The sequence below is a fragment of the Vipera ursinii genome, assembly GCF_947247035.1.
Source record: "Vipera ursinii genome assembly, chromosome: 2".
Lineage (NCBI taxonomy): Eukaryota > Metazoa > Chordata > Lepidosauria > Squamata > Viperidae > Vipera > Vipera ursinii.
Window position 1 is genome coordinate 277,419,719 of NC_139513.1, and position 19,795 is coordinate 277,439,513.

The following is a 19,795-nucleotide window of genomic DNA, read 5'->3' on the forward strand; positions in this document are numbered from 1 at the left end:
CTTAGCATTAATATGTGGAGCTGGATTAAGCAGACTTCTTACAAAATGTCAAAGGTATAGCGCATTATAATTAATCAACTGTGCAATTTCCCATTGCAAAATGTCTGTCATGTGAAAATGAAGCCTAAATTATTTTCAGTCTGTATTTCTCAGTTTCATTTTTTCTGGGTCTTGCTTTCTCAGTGCAAAAGTCCAAGAATATATAGAATCACTGTGAAAATTTACAAAGTATGCCATAATGGAGTATTAGTTCCAATTAATGATGTCAAAATTGGGTAGACTTTTCATCTTGAGGCATTGAACAAAACACATGACTATAATTTATGGATTTGCTCACACACTGAATGGATCTGCTCACCACATCGCTTCCCCTTATCTTGGAATTTAAATAAAATTGACTGATTATTTCTAGTCCTTAGGAAGGAGAATATAGAACCATTTTAGGATCTAGGGCCACATTTTGGTTATATTGACTCTACTACAGAAAAATTAAGCAGCTTCAGAACAAAGTCATTGTTGGGCCTAGGACAGACTAAATTGTATATGTGATAGACTAGGGCAGACTAAATTTCTCTCTCTCTCTCTCTCTCTCTCTCTCTCTCTCTCTCTCTCTCTCTCTCTCTCTCTCTCTCTCTCTCTCTGTGTATGTGTGCGCGCGTGCGTGCCATACTTTGGCTAGCATGGCACAAGCTTAACCAAAGTCCAGTCTGAACCCAAGCATGTTCATATTATTCTATGCAAGCTCTGATCTCTAATCTAGAGACTACATTAAGAATAATATTCCCCACATCCTGCCAATTACCGTACTAATTATATACAATGTACTATCATACACCCAGGGTTCCTGATTTTATAAAACACAGTCGTATACTAATACAGCTGATATGCTACATCTCCCCAATCTAATGATTTTTTTCTGCCATAATAAAAATGACAGTTTGAGGGCAACTTTTGGAGGAGATGTTTCTCACAGTGTGTGCATTTTTGAATGTAGATTGTTCAAATGTTGTGGAGAATAAAGAGGAGGATATTGATGGAGACAGGGGAGACCTGTTACCAAAGCAACCAGGAGTGAAAGATTGCTTAAGCTCAACAATGAAGGAGAAATTAAAAAAAATTATCTCAAACAGAAACCTCTCTAATTCATGATAGTATAAGTAGGAAAGTTAGTAATGCATGATTAGATGCCAAAGATTCTGTTACAGTAGTGTAGTTCTAGTCTTCCTGTGGAGCTGATTTTTCTGGACTGGCCTATCTACTGGGGCTGATGTAAAATAATATGCAAAATAATATGCAAAATACTAGTAGGAAGCCACTTCCAGTGGTAATAAGTGGGAGAGCAGATAGTATTTCTCCTAGCAAATTAAAGATTGCTATTAAGGAAATGCTGTTGCTGAGCTGGCATGAGTTTACCTTCATCAAATTTCCCATAGACCAATTTAGGGGAAGAAAATGTGTTGAAAGCCAGCTACGGTACTTAAAATGGAGAAATCTGGGCTCAGAATATGAGTATTTCAGCATCTCTTTGCTCTGCTTCCATAATAATGCTCAGATTTTGACTTTCAAATTTCACTTCATGTTTTTTTGTTCTCTTCTGGCTTTCTCTACAGATGGTGGGCAGGGGAATGGCAGAAGTGTTCCACCACCTGTGGCCCCACAGGAGAAAAGAAGCGCACTGTCCTTTGTATCCAGACATTGGGATTTGATGAGCAGGCGCTGCCTGTGGAAGAATGCCAACATCTGCTAAAGCCAAAAACTCGCCTTTCGTGTAATAGGGATATCTTATGCCCATCCGACTGGACTGTAAGCAACTGGACTGAGGTAAATTTGTAAATAAACCTGGCTTATAAGAACTTGGGGCACCTTAGAGTTGACATTAGCATTCATCTCTGGTTTAGATTAAGCAAGAGATGCATATTTAGACCATTTTTTCCCCCTCTAGGCCTGTGAAAAGAGCTATTTTCCTATTGTATCTTTGGTATATATGATTATTTTACATTCTGTTCTAGTTCAGGAAAAATTGGGTTTTGAATCCTGACAGCTATTTGAAACACTGCTGATTTTAAAACCAGTATATCTGAATTCCTATGGCCTTTAAGATGAATTAAGCAAGAAATAAATAATATTTTAGCAATCAGGATGATCACCCTAACTGCTTGCTCATCTTTAAAGTATAAGGATGTGCAACCTATACTTAGCATAATTAAACAAAAACAGAATTAAATCTAAATTCTCCTATAAGAACACAAAAAAGGAGAATCCAGCCATGTCTATGATGATCTCCCACAAATACTAAATGTGCTTCCAGCCATTTAAGTTTAGTCATTCTTGATTTAAAAGATTGGCCTAATAAAACAATTAATCCTTTAATCCTCCTTTCTCCATCTGTCATGTGCTAATCCAGACTTCCCCAACATGGATGGACATAGCATAGAGCAGGGGTCTTCAAACCTGGCCCTTTTATGACTTGTGGACTTCAAAAGTCCACAAGTCATAAAAGGGCCAAGTTTTAAGACCCCAGCATAGACTCTGGTGAGAATTCTAAGATTTGAAGTCATGTATCTAAAGCAGGGGTCCCCAACCCCCAGGTTACATCCCACTACTGGGCCTTGAGCCTTTTGGAACCAGCATGCAGTTCAGTGACGTTGTGGGCAAGTTGAGAGGTCATCTGCCTTTATTTCTTATAAAGTATGAGGAAAGAAGCCATTTTGTCACAGATATTCAATTATGTATTTCAAAACTCACCTCCTGTAAAACAGCCTTCCTCAGTGTGCTGCTCTCTAGGTATGATTTCCAGAATCTTTGAGGCAACATTGTGATTTCATCTCCTAGAACCTCAAATATGTTGGTTGTCCAAAATATATGCAACATATCAGATTGAAAAAGGCTGCACTAAAACAGGTGTGGGCAAACAGCTGGAAAGTTTCAGTTTTGGTTTTGGCTCTGGTTTTGGTTATTTTGCTTTAGACGTTTCCTGTCAGAGCCGAGCACAAACTAGTGGTTCACAGGCTAGGCTATAACTTATATGTTATGGAGTTCTTGGTGCTCTCTGATTTTGATTATTTGCAGACATTTGATTACCAAACTAGGTAACATCATCAGCACACTGATGCACTGTGATGCACTGAGCACTATGCAACCCTGAGCTACATATATTCTCTTAAAAGTTATATAACAGGTGAATTCTTCAACCACATATTTAGTCCAAGAATTTCTTTTAAGTTCCAGAATTGAAAGCACCATCTTTTCACACCAAAGTTAACTCAGGATTTCTTCCTAAAATTTCCATTTGGAGAGAGGGTAAGGCAGTTTTTTAAAAAAAAAAATGCAGACAGTCCCAGGGTTAAGAACAAATTCCATTCCCTAGTAAAGGTAAAAGTAAAGGTTCCCCCGCACATGTGTGCTAGTCGTTTCCAACTCTAGGGGCCGGTGCTCATCTCCGTTTCAAAGCCGAAGAGCCAGCGCTTGTCCGAGGACGTCTCCGTGGTCATGTGGCCGGCATGACTAGATGCCAAAGGCGCATGGAACGCTGTTACCTTCCCACCGTAGTGGTCCCTATTTTTCTACTTGCATTTTTTACGTGCTTTCGAACTGCTAGGTTGGCAGAAGCTGGGACGAGTAACAGGCGCTCACTCTGTTACGCGGCACTCGGGATTCGACCTGCCAAACTGCCGATCTTCTGATCGACAAGCTCAGCATCCTAACCCACTGAGCCACCACGTCCCTTTCCATTCCCTAAGTCTGTCTTTAATTTAACTTTTTATGTGAGTTAAAACTCATACAGTGCATATTAATGGACAGCCTATTGCTAAAAATGGCAGGTAATGTTCTCTCTTTCCCAAGTCTCTGAGCCACTGAAGCTGTACAATATTTTCATAAGCTGCTGAAAACAGGTTTTATATTAAGAATTCATGGCTTCGGTGGTTCATAAAAACATTGTACAGCTTCAGTGGTTCAGAGGCTTGAGAAAAAGAGAATGCTACCGGCCATTTTTCGCAATAGGCAGTCCATTTGTAAGTATGAATTATCCATAAATTGGATATCCTTAACCTGGGGGTTGCCTATGTGCTAATAAAAAACCCCTAAGAATTGGAAATCCATTAATTAGAGATTAAGGCAGAAAAAGAGGGAAAATTGGCAGATTGTGTCTTTGGTATGTGTGTTTCTCATGTCTTTTGAATAGACATAATCAAGTGCATTTATAGCCAAATATGAGAAAATTATATTCAAAAATGCTTATTTTATTAGGGAATGAACAATTTGTACTTAAATATAGGTTTTCTTGCAGATTTTAAAAAGCAAAAAATTTATCCTAGAGTATAAGAATAAAGCAGACTTAGCAATGACTATGCATTGAATTGGCCTGTCTCTGGACAATAAAAATGAATATGTCTCCTGCTTTAAAAATTAATTTCTATGCTGTTCTTTAATTAAAAAATAGTTAAAGATTTGCTGCCTCTGGTTATTAAGAAATCTTCTTCTAATTTTGTTATTATTAGCAGGGGACACAAGAATAGTTTTTAACCCACACAGTTTCAAACTGCTTTTTTCTTTCCTTGTATAATAAATTAAATGAAGCACAACATTGGGTATGATTTCACCAATATTCTTCTGCTGATTGATTTTATACAGCCCATCAAGTATGAAAACTTGAGATCTGGAATAAGTGAATTAAATGTTACTTTCAGCTAATAGTGTTGATGAAACGTAACATCTGAATTAAGGATCTTGTGCATCAGTAGAGCATACTGCTTGGAAAGCACCTCCAGATGTGGCTCCATCGTTTAATGTCTGCTCAAAATGGAGTGTAACTAGGCTGATGATCTGAGTACCATTGTGCAGCAATGCCTAATAGACTTCCAAGATCATAATAGACCCAGACATATCAGAAGTTATTATATGTACTTTCTTCTCAGCATGCAGTAATTAAGAATTATTTCAGAGTGTCCTGGGCAAAGTCAGGTATCAGTTAAATTAGGGACTGCAGGAAGGTTCAAATGGCTTCATTAGCTGGGTTCACACATTGCATTAGTCACAACTTTAGTCATGGCTTATAGCTTTGCTTGTAGTATAAACTTAGATAGCTGTAGTTCATTTAGCACAGAGGTCCCCAATCTATGTGTCGTGGGCCACTACTAGGCCATGGCCTCTTGGCTACTGGGCCGCATGAGTGGCTGGCCAGTGTGCACGTGCATGTGCGCACACTAACTCCCCCTTGCGCCAGCGGTAACTGAGCCCTGAGCCTCATGCTAGTCGAGCTGTGAGCTGCGTGCCAGTGCTAGCTGAGCCACAAGGCTTTCGCCGGTGCTGGTCGAGCCACATGCCATTCTAGCAGAGGCACAAGGCTTTTGCTGGTGCTACCCGGGCCATGAGCTGCATGCCGGCACTAGCCGAGTTGTGTGATGGCACTGGCTGAGCCGTGTGCTGGTGTTAGCCGAGCTACACTCTGCGCACTGCTGCTAGCAAGCCCATTTGCAGAGCACGCATGCTCACGGCCCTGTTCACGCACTTGCAGCCACATTCGCGTGTGTGCACATGCACGCATAAAGGTGCCTGCCCCTCCCTTTCCCACTGGGCCACCAACCCAGGAAGGTTGGGGATCCCTGATTTAGCATGATTAGTTAAAACAGAATATAAAATAACAGAGATGGAAAGGACCTTGGATATCTTCTAGTCCACAGGTCTGCAACCTGCGGCTCCGGAGCCGCATGCGGCTCTTTCAGCCATCTCCTGCGGCTCCCAGTCCTCTGCCATGTGCAGTCCAAAAAAAAAAGTGGGACTAAAAAATTTCAACCAATCAGTTCAAATATGCAGGGTAGGTGCCTATCTCACCTTGGCTCCACTCTTCAGTCAAACCCTGTTCTGCGCATGTATGCACATGCACGCACATTTTTTTGCGGCTCCCAGTTTTTCCTTTTGTGAGGGAACCGGTTCCGAGTAGCTCTTTCACTGTTTCAGGTTGCTGACCCCTGTTCTAGTCCAACCCACTGCCCAAACAGGAGAACCTATATAATTCCAGATGTTCAATCTCTTCTTAAAAACCTCCAGTGATGGAGCACCCACAATTTCTCAAGGCAAGCTGTTCTACTGACTAATTGTTCTCAGTGACAGGCAATTTTTCCTTTATTCCAGGTTGGATTTCTTTCATAGGTTTTCATCTGTTACTTTTTGTCCTGCCCTCAAGTGCTTTAGAGAATAGGCTGTTCCCCTCTTTGTGACAACCTCTGAAATATTGCAAGACTGCTATCATGTCTCTCCTAGCCCTTCTCTTTGTTAGACTAGACTGCAACGGTTCAGCATACAGTATGTTTTAGCTTCCAGACTCCTAATCATTTTTGTTGCTCTTCTCTGCACTCTTTCCAGAATCTCAACATCTTTTTGGTATTGTGGTAACCAGAATTGGAGCCAATATTCCCAGTGTGATCTTACCAAGGAAGTACAGTCATGACCGAAATTGTTGGCACCCCAGAAATTTTTCCAGAAAATCAAGTATTTCTCACCGAAAAGTATTGCAGGAACACATGTTTTGCTATACACAGGTTTATTCCCTTTGTGTGTATTGGAACACAACAAGAAAGGGAGGAAAAAAAGCAAATTGGACATAATGTCAAACAAAACTCCAAAAATGGGCTGGACAAAATTATTGGCACCCTTAACTTAATATTTGGTTGCACACCCTTTGGAAAAAATAACTGAAATCAGTCGCTTCCTTTAACCGTCAATAAGCTTCTTACACCTCTCACCCGGAATTTTGGACCACTCTTCCTTTGCAAACTGCTCCAGGTCTCTCTTATTGGAAGGGCGCCTTTTCCCAACAGCAATTTTAAGATCTCTCCACAGGTGTTCAATGGGATTCAGATCTGGACGCATTGCTGGCCACTTCAGAACTCTCCAGCGCTTTCTTGCCATCCATTTCTGGGTGCTTTTTGACCTATGTTTGGGGTCATTGTCCTGCTGGAAGACCCAAGATCTCGGACACAAACCCAGCTTTCTGACACTGGGCTCTACAGTGCGACCCAAAATCCTTTGGTAATCCTCAGATTTCATGATGCCTTGCCCACATTCAAGGCACCCAGTGCCTGTAGGTACTGTGTTCTTTTCTTTGTAGGCCTCATTTCGTTTTCGGTAAACAGTAGAATTATGTGCTTTACCAAAAAGCTCTATCTTAGTCTCATCTGTCCACAAGATGTTTTCCCAGAAGGATTTTGGCTTACTCAAGTACATTTTGGCAAACTGTAATCTTGCTTTTTTATGTCTCTGTGTCAGCAGTGGGGTCCTCCTGGGTCTCCTGCCATGGCATTTCATTTCATTTAAATGTCGACGGATAGTTCGCGCTGAGACTGATGCTCCCTGAGCCTGCAGGACAGCTTGCATTCCTTTGGAACTTGTTTGGGGCTGCTTATCCACCATCCGGACTATCCTGCGTTGCAATCTTTCATCAATTTTTCTCTTCCGTCCACAACCAGGGAGATTAGCTACAGTGCCATGGGTTGCAAACTTCTTGATAATGTTGCGCACTGTGGACAAAGGAAAATCTAGATCTCTGGAGATGGACTTGTAACCTTGAGATTGTTGATATTTGTCCACAATTCTGGTTCTCAAGTCCTCAGACAGTTCTCTTCTCCTCTTTCTATTGTCCATGCTTAGTGTGGCACATACAGACACACAATGCAAAGACTACTGTAAGTGAACTTCTCTCCTTTTTATCTGCTTTCAGGTGGGATTTTTATATTGCCCACACCTGTTACTTGCCCCAGGTGAGTTTAAAGGAGCATCACATGCTTGAAACAATCTTGTTTATCCACAATTTTGAAAGGGTGCCAATAATTTTGTCCAGCCCGTTTTTGGAGTTTTGTTTGACATTATGTCCAATTTGCTTTTTTTCCTCCCTTTTTTGTTGTGTTCCAATACACACAAAGGGAATAAACGTGTGTATAGCAAAACATGTGTTCCTGTAATACTTTTCTGTGAGAAATACTTGATTTTCTGGAAAAATTTCTGGGGTGCCAACAATTTCGGCCATGACTGTATATAGTGATACTAATACTTCACATGATCTTGATGCTATTCCTCAGCAGACAGTGTTGGTGCTTTTTTTTGGCAGCTGCAGCACACTGCAGGCTCATACTTGTTAAGATGTTATGGTGAGATTGTCTTAGAGTTTATTCAATAGTGATGACCTTCAAAAGGGACTGAAAGAGCAGAGCCAGAAGCCATAGCTACACAATGAAGAAACACATAAAAGTCAGGAAAACTTTTTGCTGAAGCCAAGTCCAGTGTGAGTAGCACACTTGTTCTAACCTTTTCTATCCTGAAAAATTAAGCCATCAGCTTGAATGAGTAAATCCAATCTATCAAATAGAAATTTCCAGCTAAATATGAGCCCCCAGTTTCATGGCTTCCGCCCCTGTAATGCCAAAAAGCAAGTTAGGTGTTTTATTTGGCTCACTGGAGACGGAGTGGATGAGATATCTAAATGTGGTTTATTTTGCAGTGTACAGTTACCTGTGGTGGAGGAGTACGTACTCGCTATGTCACTTGTACCAAAAACAGTGGAGAACCGTGTGATGTTTTGAAGAAACCCCACTCTAAAGCTCTGTGTGGTTTACAGCAATGCCTATCCACTCAAAGCTTGCTAATGACTCGTTTCAAGTTCCATAATGGAAAGATTATTAGAACAATAGGGGTTACTCCCAGAAGAGGCCCTTCCAAAAAATTGGCCACCCCGGAACTATTGCCAAGAATCCACTCAACAATAATACCCAGGCTCAAAAACATTACTTTGATACCCACTTCCATTAGTCTTATAAATTCTTCTCTAAGTGAAGACTTGGGAGTTAAAAAGTTACAAAACAATTCCATTGACTCAAACATACCCAGTAACTACTCCTGTGTAACTAGTGCCAACAGCACATTGCTAAACAGCACTCATGGACCTCTCATAACTGCTTGGAATATATCTTCAGAAGGTAGCTCCAAAAACAAGGACTCCTTTACCATTGACCCCATGTACAATCCAAAGAATAATTATTTAATGGAAGCAAATGACACAATGCCCAATAGTACTGAAGGAGAAATGAAAGACTACATTCAGACTGAGAGACCAACAGAGAGGTCCCTCACATTCACCACAAGCAAGGTCTCAGGAACCTCATCTACAGATGATCAACCTGATAATCTCAACCAATTTTCTGTTACTCCCACAAGAGGATTTGAGGTTTCATCGACAATGACAGGTCTCAAAGGCCTTCATGTACAAATAAATCCGCCTGTGACAGCAGATCCCATTACAGAACGGCCAACACTAATAGAGGATACATTAGAAGCAAAATCGGCAAATACAACCCCATCAAAATCCTCTTTCAGTGAAACAGCCACAGAAAGTCCATTTGTGCAAGACATCACTATGCCAAAAAACAGTGAGAAGGTTTTCAAAACAAGATTACTAAATGACTCAGATTCAGAAAAGTCCAGAAACCTGCATATTAATGCCTATTGGTTGGTGGGAAACTGGAGTGAGGTGAGTATTCACATTGTCCTATGTTGTTTACAACTGTCAATGCAGTGTTATTTTTATCGGTATATCTTTATCATTCTTAGCTTCTTCAAATGAAAAACCTTTTAACTGTGCTTCTGAGAAATGCTGCTAACTGTAGCCTTTATAAAACTGAATTTTTAATTGTGTCTAACCTTTTCTGGTCTCTTCTAGTCTTTTTCTTCTGGCTGCATAGATCGATAAAAATGAAAGTTGATCTTAGGTTTCATGCAGTGGTAATTAAATGCCAAGCCATGATGCATTTTCTCTTTTTTACTGTAGTGACGCATCCCAAGGAGCAGACACTTGGGTTGCAAATATTTTCAGCCATTATATTTTGGAAATGGATGCATATTCCTGAAAAAGTAATATGGTGCAAATAAAAGCATGGAAGACAACCTCACCTATCTTAGGATGCTTTGATTTACATTTCTTTGCAGATAAAAATAAGGCCTAGGAATCCTTCTGCCTTGCACATTAGCAACTATGCTTTCTTTAATTTCCCTTCATTTAATGTGCATTTGAATGTTTTAGCAGGTGACCACTGATTTTAATATCATTGAGATCTTCTTCTAGTTCATATATAAGCTTCAGAGAAACTCTTTTTAGGTGGATTATGGCCAGGAACAATGGATGATTCTTTGCCTTCTTTGCCTTGTTGTTACAAGGCTCATCATTATTTATTTATGTATTTATTTTTTTATCCCACTTTTATTATTATTTATAAACCATTCACGGTAGCAAACATGCATTTTGAAAAATATAGGTTAGATGCCAAGATATGCATAAGTCCTGCCAATTTCCTTCAGGAACGCAAGGTGGAACATAGACCACTCCTAATTTTTCCCCACAATAAGTCTGTGAGATAGGTTGAGCTGGAAATTGTGAGCACAGGTAATCCTCGATTTAAGACCACAATTGAGCCCCAAATTTCCGTTGCTAAGCAAGATAGTTGTTAAGTGAGTTTTGTCCCCTTTTACACTTTTTCTTTCCACAGTTGTTCAGTGAATCACTACAGTTGTCAAGTTAGTAGCATAGTTGTTAAGCGAATCTGGCTTCCCCATTGACTTTGTTTGTCATAAGGTCACAAAAGGTGAACACATTGCCTGGGACACGGCAACCATAATAAATATGAGCCAGTTGGGAAGAGTCCAAATTTTGATCATGTGACCATGGGGGATGCTGCAACGGTTGTAAGTGTGAAAAATGGTTATAAGTCATTTTTTCAATGCTGTTATAACTTTGAACAATTACTAAACAAGTGGTTGTAAGTCGAGGACTACCATTACTCCAAAGCCATATGAGATTTCATAGCTGGGAGCAGATCTGAACCTGGAAATTTCACATCCTAGACCGGTGCCTTAAATATTATCTCAAAATTACATCAGGGTAAACAAGCTTGACTTTGAGCTCAGAGGTTTTGAGAGCTAAAAAGACCTACCTCTGCAAGGGAAATAGTTTCTGGGAATGGTTTGTTTATTTATTTATCAAATGTAAAGGCCACCCATCTTGCTCACAGAGCAATTCTGGGCAGTGTAGAATGCTTTGCATTTAAATGCTGGAAACTGTTTATTATGTAACAATGTATAACTCTGGCAATTTCTGGGATGCTGTCACAAAGAAATCCATAATACTTGAGAATGCTACTGAGCAAGGTGAAATTGATTATTTCCTATTTTGCACTTCACTGCAAATGTGTCAAATTAACTAACAAAGCACCATGGAGAATTTCAGAATTTCAGCTGAATAGTGAGGCTTTACAGAAACAGAAGCAACCTCCCAACCGTATTTATAAAGGCAAGGTATCAAGAGTACCACATTTGATTCTTTGAGGCCAACTGCCTTAAACTGTTCTACGTTGGGATGCTTCAACTTAATTTCAAATCAAATGAATATTGCCTTCCAAGTTTTTCATCAAGCTACAAAGAAAATTAAGTTGAATTTTCATTGAGTAGGATATTTAGCCTAGCTTTGATAGAAGCAAAAGCATTCTTGAGAAAATTAGTGAGAAGACAGAAGGTCTTACAATACATTCGGCAAGTCGAACATTTTCATTTTGTATTAATTCAGATGAAAATTGACCATTTACAGCGCCTGCCATTCAAATAATAGATACTTCTTAATTTACCTCAACAATACCTGGAATGAGAACTGCCAGACAAATAAACTGATTTATTTCCTCAGAGGCAGGGACCCTCGAGATCACATTGCTAATATGGAAAAAGCAAAGAAAACAAATGCCCCATTTTTGCTTTTTTGATTATGTAAAGGCTTTTGTATTTGTAAATATCCACAATTTGTCAATAGTGCTTAAGAAACATAGGTATCCTGGGCCCATCTCATCCATCTATTGACTATATATGATAATTAGGAAGCAACAGTTTGAATAGAATATGGAACAATTAAATGTTTCCGAACTGAAAAAGAGTAGATTAAGGTTGTGTAGTGATCCCTTACTTTTTAATAAAGAAGAGGGGGTCCAATCTATTCTCCAAAGCACCTGAACAATGGATGGAAACTAACGAAGGAGAGAACCAGCCTAGAACTAAGAAGAAATTTCCTGACAGTTAAACAATTAATCAGTGGAATGATTTGCCTTCAGAAGTTGCAGTGCTTCCGCACTGAAGGTTTTTAAGAAGAGATTGGACAACCATTTGTCTGAAATGGTATAGAGCAGAGGTAGGCAACCTTGGCTCTTTTATAACTCATGGACTTCAACTCCCAGAATTCCTGAGCCAGCATGGCTGGCTCAGGAATTCTGGGAGTTGAAGTCCATGAGTCATAAAAGAGCCAAGGTTGCCTACCCCTGGTATAGAGCTTCCTGCTTAAGCAGAAGATTTTTTTCTTGAAGACCTCCAGTGATGGAGCACCCACAGCTCCAGGAAGGAAACTATTCTATTGATTCTTAATGTCAGGAAATTACTGTCAGGAAAAAATTAGAAAGCCTTGTCTGTCATTTTCTTCTCCTGCATCCTTAAGAAATGGCAGCATTATTTCCAATTTTCCAGTGTTCTACCACATGTGGTGTTGGGGCCTTTTGGAGACTAGTGGAATGCAACACCAAGAATCAGTCTGACTGCCAGCACATCAAAAAACCTGATCCAGCCAGAAGATGCTACCTTCGGCCATGTGCTCAGTGGAGAGTAGGAAACTGGAGCAAGGTAATGAAGCCTGGCCCACTGTGATTTATTTATTGTGGATTTCTGCTTTTGGGAAGCCAAAAGAGCTTGTTCTCTAACCCTGACTAAAACAATTTACTCTTTTCCATAAACAAGTAATGGGGGAAACGCATTTTATTCTCAACATATCCCTGAAATGCGTAATTTCCTTTACTCTAAAGTTTCCCAATGTCATGTTTCCTGAACCACGTAACTGCCACTGGTAAGATTTACAATTTAAATTTAATGAACATTTAAGTTTTTCAAACATTGAAAATGGAAATAATCAGAATATTGATACATTTTCAGTGCTAAATTTTGACGCAGATCTCTTTCTGTAGAGCATTCCCTATTTATACTGGCTATTATTATTTTTCTTACCAACTGAAGTACTTCCAAATTAAACATTTTATTGATTAGATTTCAACTGTTTCCCACATATTGCGATTCCAGACTCTTGTCAAAAGTAGATCCTGGAAATAATAACACTTGTAAGAATTTCCACAGAAGCTAACAATGTTCATCTTGCAGCAGTTATAGATGGGATGGTGGAGTTTCTGTTCTTCAAAACTTGAACTTTATTTGTTTCTCATTCAGAAGAATCCAGTGTACCTTGTTTTAAGTAACTCCAATTGCAAACACAGACCTCATACTTCTCACCTTTTCCTCCTTGACAGACTACAGTGCACTTTTGAATGGCACTATAGAGCTGAGTGGCTCAAGCTTTAAATTGTCAGTTTTTTTCATCAATTGCCTCTCCTTCAGCAATCTAGCTTCTTGGAAAACCTCCCAAAGCCGGCTGCCTTGCTGAGTAGTTCTTTCAGACCTAAGCTGCAAAAATCCAGTTATCATGAGATGATTCCAAAGAGCTAATGTTCTGTTTCCCTTTGCTGCCATCTACTGGTTGCCCAGATTTTTGTAACCCAGATTGGGCGGCCCTAACTGCCATACTCTTGGCCAATCTGATCTTTTCATAAGGCAAACTAAATTCTTTCCTTCAAATTTAGAAAGCTGGCAGATTTTTGCCCTCTTACATAGCTTGTTATTACAGTGTTTTAGCACCCGCTTTGGTGCTGTTGAAAGAAAAATCATCAGGTCCAGTTCCAAGCTGGGACTAAATAAAATGGAGGCTAAGATGCTGGAAATAAAAATGGAGGCTGCTTAGAAAGAAGGTTCCAGGTTATTAATGAGCAGAACCAACAGCAGCATGTGGTTCTGGGACAGCTGACCAATGGAGTTGAGGGTGGATGGATCTTTGTAGGGCTCTGAGATTTTGAAGTGAAAATGTTTCTGGTTTTGCAATGAGGTGGGTTTTTGTGTTTTTTGCTAGTCTGAAGAGGGTGTAGGATTAATCCTATTATATCCCAAAGATCATGTTTTTTAGATTTTTGGGTGGGGGAATGTAAATTCTTAATCTCATCAGCTGTGGAGGCTGAAGGCATTTTGCTTATGAATGGTGTGTCCTAAATCTGCATTTCTAAAAAGTGGCCTCCACAGTTTCTGCTTGAGGGAGACTTGGGCTGATTTTCTGCCTCCATTAAGGTTTTTCTTCATTATTCCTTTGGGGAAATATAATATTCTGCCTTTTTTAAAAAAAATATCCCCCAAGGGATATTTAGGACGGTGGGTGGGTGCTGACTTTCTACAGTGCCTTGCTCCAAGGAGTCCTACTTTGTTTTGAAGTTTTGATGCCCTGAGGCTTCAGGGCAGACAGACCACTTGCCAGTCCAAATACTTTGCTTTCAGGCAGGTGTGTCCAACCTTGACAATTTGAAGACTTGTGGACTTCAACTCCCAGAATTCCTCAGTCAGCCAGTTGGAATGTTGGTAGTGCTTCACAGCTGTTTGCAATCAGTAATGGGCTGGATAAAGAATAACAACTTGAAACTGTATCTAGACAAGATATAGGCTTTTATTATTAGGAACATAAAGGTGGCATGTCTGAATCTGGGATAATATTTTCCCAGAAGGAGCAGATATGCAATCTGGGTATGCTTTGGGACCTGAATCTGTCTTTTTCTCCTTCCAAGATTAAGGTTGTCAGAACTGCATTTCATCAACTTTCATTGATATGAAAACTGTATGTTTTGCTGGAAAATAAATATTTTAAAATTATGCTGTTGTACTAATCTCCAGGGTTGACTGTGGTAACTCACTCTTGGGGGGGGGAGGTCAGCTGGTAGACAACATGGTTTTGGGAAGAACATAACCTGACCACATTATGTCTGTGCTTAAAGCAGTGCCAATTCATTTCTCTACAAAATACAAAGAAGTCATTATCTTTAAAGCTTTACATGACTTAAAGGGTATTTGAGGCAACACTGTTTTCTGTGTGAAAAATCCATGCTCAGTTCAGGAGATTTGACCACAGTAGCCATAAGTGGCAATTTTGTTGGAAATTTGCTGCTCCAGCTCTTTAGCATCTTTTGGGGCTTTTTCTTAAAGCCTCAAAGTATATCTTTTCAAATAAGTTGCTTATTTGAAAAGATGTAGTCATTTCTTTCCCTTTAAGGCTACTCAAATGGCCCTTTTAAAGGAGTTGAAAAAAATGATTCCACTCTGTCTTTGGCCCTGGACAGCAAGAGAGGTGCTATGGTTCCCCTATTTCTGTGTTGCATCATACCAGTTGCCCTGTGCTTTCAAAAACAAAATACTTCTCAGGGATGTTTGAAGTTACAGAGGTTACCTTCTTGCTGCTATTTCCTCCACAGTGCTCTTCCAGCTGTGGAGGGGGTTTCAAGACCCGCGATGCGCATTGCATTGATGTGCGAGAAAAGAGAATCCTGAGGCCGTTCCACTGCCAGATCCTACAAAGCCAGCCAGTACTGAACATGAGCTGTAACATGGATCTGTGCTTCATGTGGCACACAGAATCTTGGAATGAGGTACAATGCATCACTTTGATTAATGAACAAATGAATCATTTGCACGCCATCCGGGTGGAGCCAGAACCAGTGGTGGGATTCAGATATGTGAACAACCGGTTCTCTGTGTAGATGCCACTTCTGGAAGTCCATTGTGTGCCTGGGCAACAAAAAATTAGCTACCGGTTCTGCCGAACTGGTGCGAACCAGCTGAATCCCACCACTGGAGCCAGAACATTTTCAAACTGTACAGAACTTAGAGCAGCCTTCCCCACTGTCAGCCCAACAAAGTAAACTAGATTGAGAAACAGTACTATACAGATCAGGATTACTTTTATTGTAACAGCAGTAGTAACAGAATCTCGCACATTTTAATGTGCTTCCCTGTCCCTTATGTTATCTTTATAAGGAAAGGCTTGTCTGAGACATTTTCTCAAGTTACATTCTGGGACTGGGTTCAAGCCTCTCTTATCTGACCATTACCACAAATACAGTACTCATATCTTGTGCTTAAAATTTGTTCAGCGTCGTTGGTTGAATTAGGTGAGTTCATCTGTCAAATTAAGCATCAACCCTGCTTTTCAGACTGTGGTGACCATGTTCATAAGATAAAGCATTAGAGTTTCAGAGTAATACTGAGCTGCCAAATACAATCAGATGCATGGCTAAAGATCAGGGTTAAGTTTAGAGTTTATTTTTCTGTATCCTGTTGGAGGCTACGGCAGACAGAAGTGGCTTGCTCTCTCAGCATTTCCACTTCTAACTTGGCACTGAGCCTTAGTAGGCATAGACAGCAGTGCACCCCGTTCTGATGGCTAAAATATTTCTTTATTAAAATTTGTTATGTATCAAGGACTATGACCATCAAGTCATGTAGATCAAGAGACAGGTAACTATTGTATTATGCCTGGATGTTTGGTGCTCTTCTCCAAACTACAGGTGGTCCTTGACTTGCGACCACAATTGAGCCCAAAATTTATGCAGCTAAGCAAGACATTGGTTAAGTGGGTTTTGTCTGATTTTATGACCTTTCTTGCCACATATGTTTAGTGAATTACTAAACTGCAGTTGTTAGGTTAGTCACATGGTTGTTAAATGAATCGGGCTTCCCCCATTGACTTCCCCCATTGACCTTAGAAGGTCACAAAAGGGGATCACATGACTCTGGGACCCTGCAACTATGAGCCAGTTGCTAAGTGCCTGAATTTTGACCACGTGACCATGGGAATGCAGCAACTGTCGTAAGTGTGAAAAATGATCATAAGTCACTCTTCAGTGCTGTTGTAACTTTGAACAATCACTCAGCAAACTGTTGTAAGTCAAGGACCACCTGTATGTGCAATTCCTTCCAACCACTACTTTTGCCCTCTTACCTCTGCAGCAGGTTCATTTTGTTGTGTAGGTGTCCTCTTGTTGCTCTCAGGGGCCAAAGAGGGACAGGAAGGAGGAGGAGAATGATGCCATCAAGCAGGGCAATGCAGTAGGGATCCTGACATTCCAGCCAGTGTCCTGGGATCCTCCCCTAGTCTTTCATTTCAGCAAACCTAATGGGATAGTGGCAAGACCAAGAGCATCTTGGTCTCAGGAGGGGAGGGAGAGAAGTCACAGGAGTGGGAATGATATAGGACAGGGGTGTCAAACTGCCGGCCCGCAGGCCGGGTGCATCATGCTGAAACCGCGCCCACCCCATTGCCGGCAATGGGAAAAAAGTCATGACATGTCACATGACGTTGCGAGTTTGACACCCCTGCTAATAACCTCCTAGTCCAGAGCTGTAGGGTTTTGCAGTGTTTCCTCTGGAGTGTCTAATGCCTCCTTAAGTAACACCAGCTGCCTGCAATTAGTGCAGGTTCGCATCCCACCAGGCTCAAGGTTGACTCAGCCTTCCATCCTTCCGAGGTAGGTAAAATGAGGACCCAGATTGTTGGGGGCAATAAGCTGACTTTGTAATAATGCCGCTTGGGGTGTGTGTGAAAGCCCTAATAAGCAGGCATATACATAGAATGAAGGCTACTGCTACTGCTAAGCTTGTAAGCCGCCCTGAGTCTTCGGAGAAGGGCGGGATATAAATGGAATTAAAATAAAATAAAATAAATACTGAGCCAATAGTTAGCTTGCAGAGCTCTGCCCAAAACCCAGGGCATGGTGCTGATTCCCAGTCAATGCGATCCGGCGCGATCTCAAAACCTACCTTTTCGAACAAGCTGGCCTGGCCTGATGGGATGGGGTTGGGTTTTACTAATCTGTTTTAACCTACTTTTTAATGTGTTTTAACTTATTCGTGGGCATTTTGTTTAATCGTTTTTAATTTTTGTATCTTGTTTTTTAATATGTATTGCCCTGTTCACCGCCCTGAGTCCTTCGGGAGAAGGGCGGTATACAAATAAAATTAATAATAATAATAATAATGCAGCCTTTGTGCTTGGAATTTGTGCTTTGTCATTCAAAATGGCTTCCAGTGCTCAGCTTCCTGTGGAGGCGGTACTCAGGAAAGAGCAGTGCAGTGCATCAGTGTGGACGACCATGCAACTAAGGAGGAGAATTGGTGTGAGCAGGAGACCAAGCCTCCAGATTCTCAGGAATGCAACCTACAAAAATGTGTGAAAAGTACTGGTGAGTTTATTCCAGCAAAGATCTGTCCAAGAAAACCATCCTGGGTCAAAATTGCAGGAAATTCTATATTACAAGGTGATTCATTGGAGACCTTCTGGTGTTGCTTATTCCAAAGAGCTTATTCCAAATAGTTTCATTTGTTGACATATTTTTGGATTAATTTCTGACTTTAAGGATGGGAAGAAATCTCAATAAAATGTTATTGGAATATGTATTTATAATATATTTGCATGTATTTGCATTTCTAAACACTGGCTGTGACCATAGAACTTGGTTAACTAGGCCAGGGCTTTTCAACCTTTTCACAGGTTGTACCACTTTTAGGACATGACAATATTCAAGTACCACCAGTGCTTAGCAAGGTGTAAAAAACTTGATGACTAAAAAAAAAGGGGGCGGGGTTTTGGGCTTTACTGGTTAGATTCATTTGTTGTTATAGAAATAGCTAGTTTATAATATTATGGGAAAGTAAAAAGCTGAGGTTCAATGTTAATAATTCCTTCCTACTGCAACAGTGGAACTCAGAAGTCAATGCCTTTTCTTTTCTTTTTCCCTTCCCCTCACTTTTCCCTTTTTCTCTCACCCTTTGCTCGCAACCTCCCCCACCCTTTGCTAGCAAAACCCTCTAGCAAAACTCACACGTTGCTCGTACAAGCTTCTCTCTTGCTCTCATTCATACATGTTGCTTGCAAAATCTTCTCTCTTGCTCTTCCACACACGTTGCTCACAAAAGCTTCTCTCTTGCTCCATTCACTCACAGATTGCTTGCAAAAGCTTATCTCTTGCTCCATTCACTCACACGTTGCTTGAAAAAGCTTCTTTCTTGCTCCATTCACTCACATGTTGCTCACACAAGCTTCTCTCTTGCTCTCATCCACTCACACATTGCTCGCAAGAGCCCCTCGCTCGCTCTTTCACTCATCCTTCGCTCGCAAAAGCCGCTTGCTCTCTCCTCACGGCTTCACTAACGCAAGCCTATCCTCTTCTCTTCTCTCTCTTTCCTCTCCCACCAAAACCTGCTCCTTTTATAGCTTCTCCTCTCTCTGCCTCTTCTTCCTCCTTTTCTCTTCCAGGAGTGCCAGACGCTCCAATCAGCATGCAACCACGCACGCAGATCCTGGGGCTTCTGTCAAGCCCTGCAGCTCCAGCTGATCTCCTCCAGGCCTGCGCAGTGCCGCTTTATCTGGTTTCCTCCCCACTACACTTGGCTAGGGGTCGTGTACCACCTGCCAGGTGCTAAAGTATCACCAGTGGTATGCATACCACCGGTTGAAAAGCCCTGATCTAGGCTATGGAAATAACCCATTGTCAGGGTTCACGTTATACATTAGATCATAAATTAGCCAAATGCATAACACACTAACCCTCCCCCCTCAAATTTTAATCAATTGAAATTAATCAAGTTTAGATATCATGGGTATATTCACTAGTTCTGAACTATTTCAGGCACATTATCAGTCATGTTATCATCAAGTAGATGCTTCACAACAAATTTATCATAAAATGAGCATTTGTAAATGTATTTTGCACTCATTTGGGCTGAATAGGTGCATCACAAAATTCCTAGAATTACAAATTCTGAAGGAGAATGGTATTCTAATTTACACATTGATTAATCCAGGAGG

The 19,795-nt window shown here is 40.7% G+C and overlaps 1 protein-coding gene across 1 annotated transcript in view; it reads left to right on the plus strand.

The window, feature by feature from the left end:
- Positions 1-19,795, plus strand: part of ADAMTS12 (ADAM metallopeptidase with thrombospondin type 1 motif 12) — a 174,143-nt gene that overhangs the window by 152,512 nt on the left and 1,836 nt on the right. Inside the window, exons 18-22 of the mRNA XM_083353126.1 lie at positions 1,611-1,821; positions 8,495-9,520; positions 12,544-12,696; positions 15,405-15,578; positions 18,017-18,170. Of these exons, the coding sequence (XP_083209252.1) occupies positions 1,611-1,821; positions 8,495-9,520; positions 12,544-12,696; positions 15,405-15,578; positions 18,017-18,170 (1,718 nt within the window). The remainder of the gene's footprint in view (positions 1-1,610; positions 1,822-8,494; positions 9,521-12,543; positions 12,697-15,404; positions 15,579-18,016; positions 18,171-19,795) is intronic.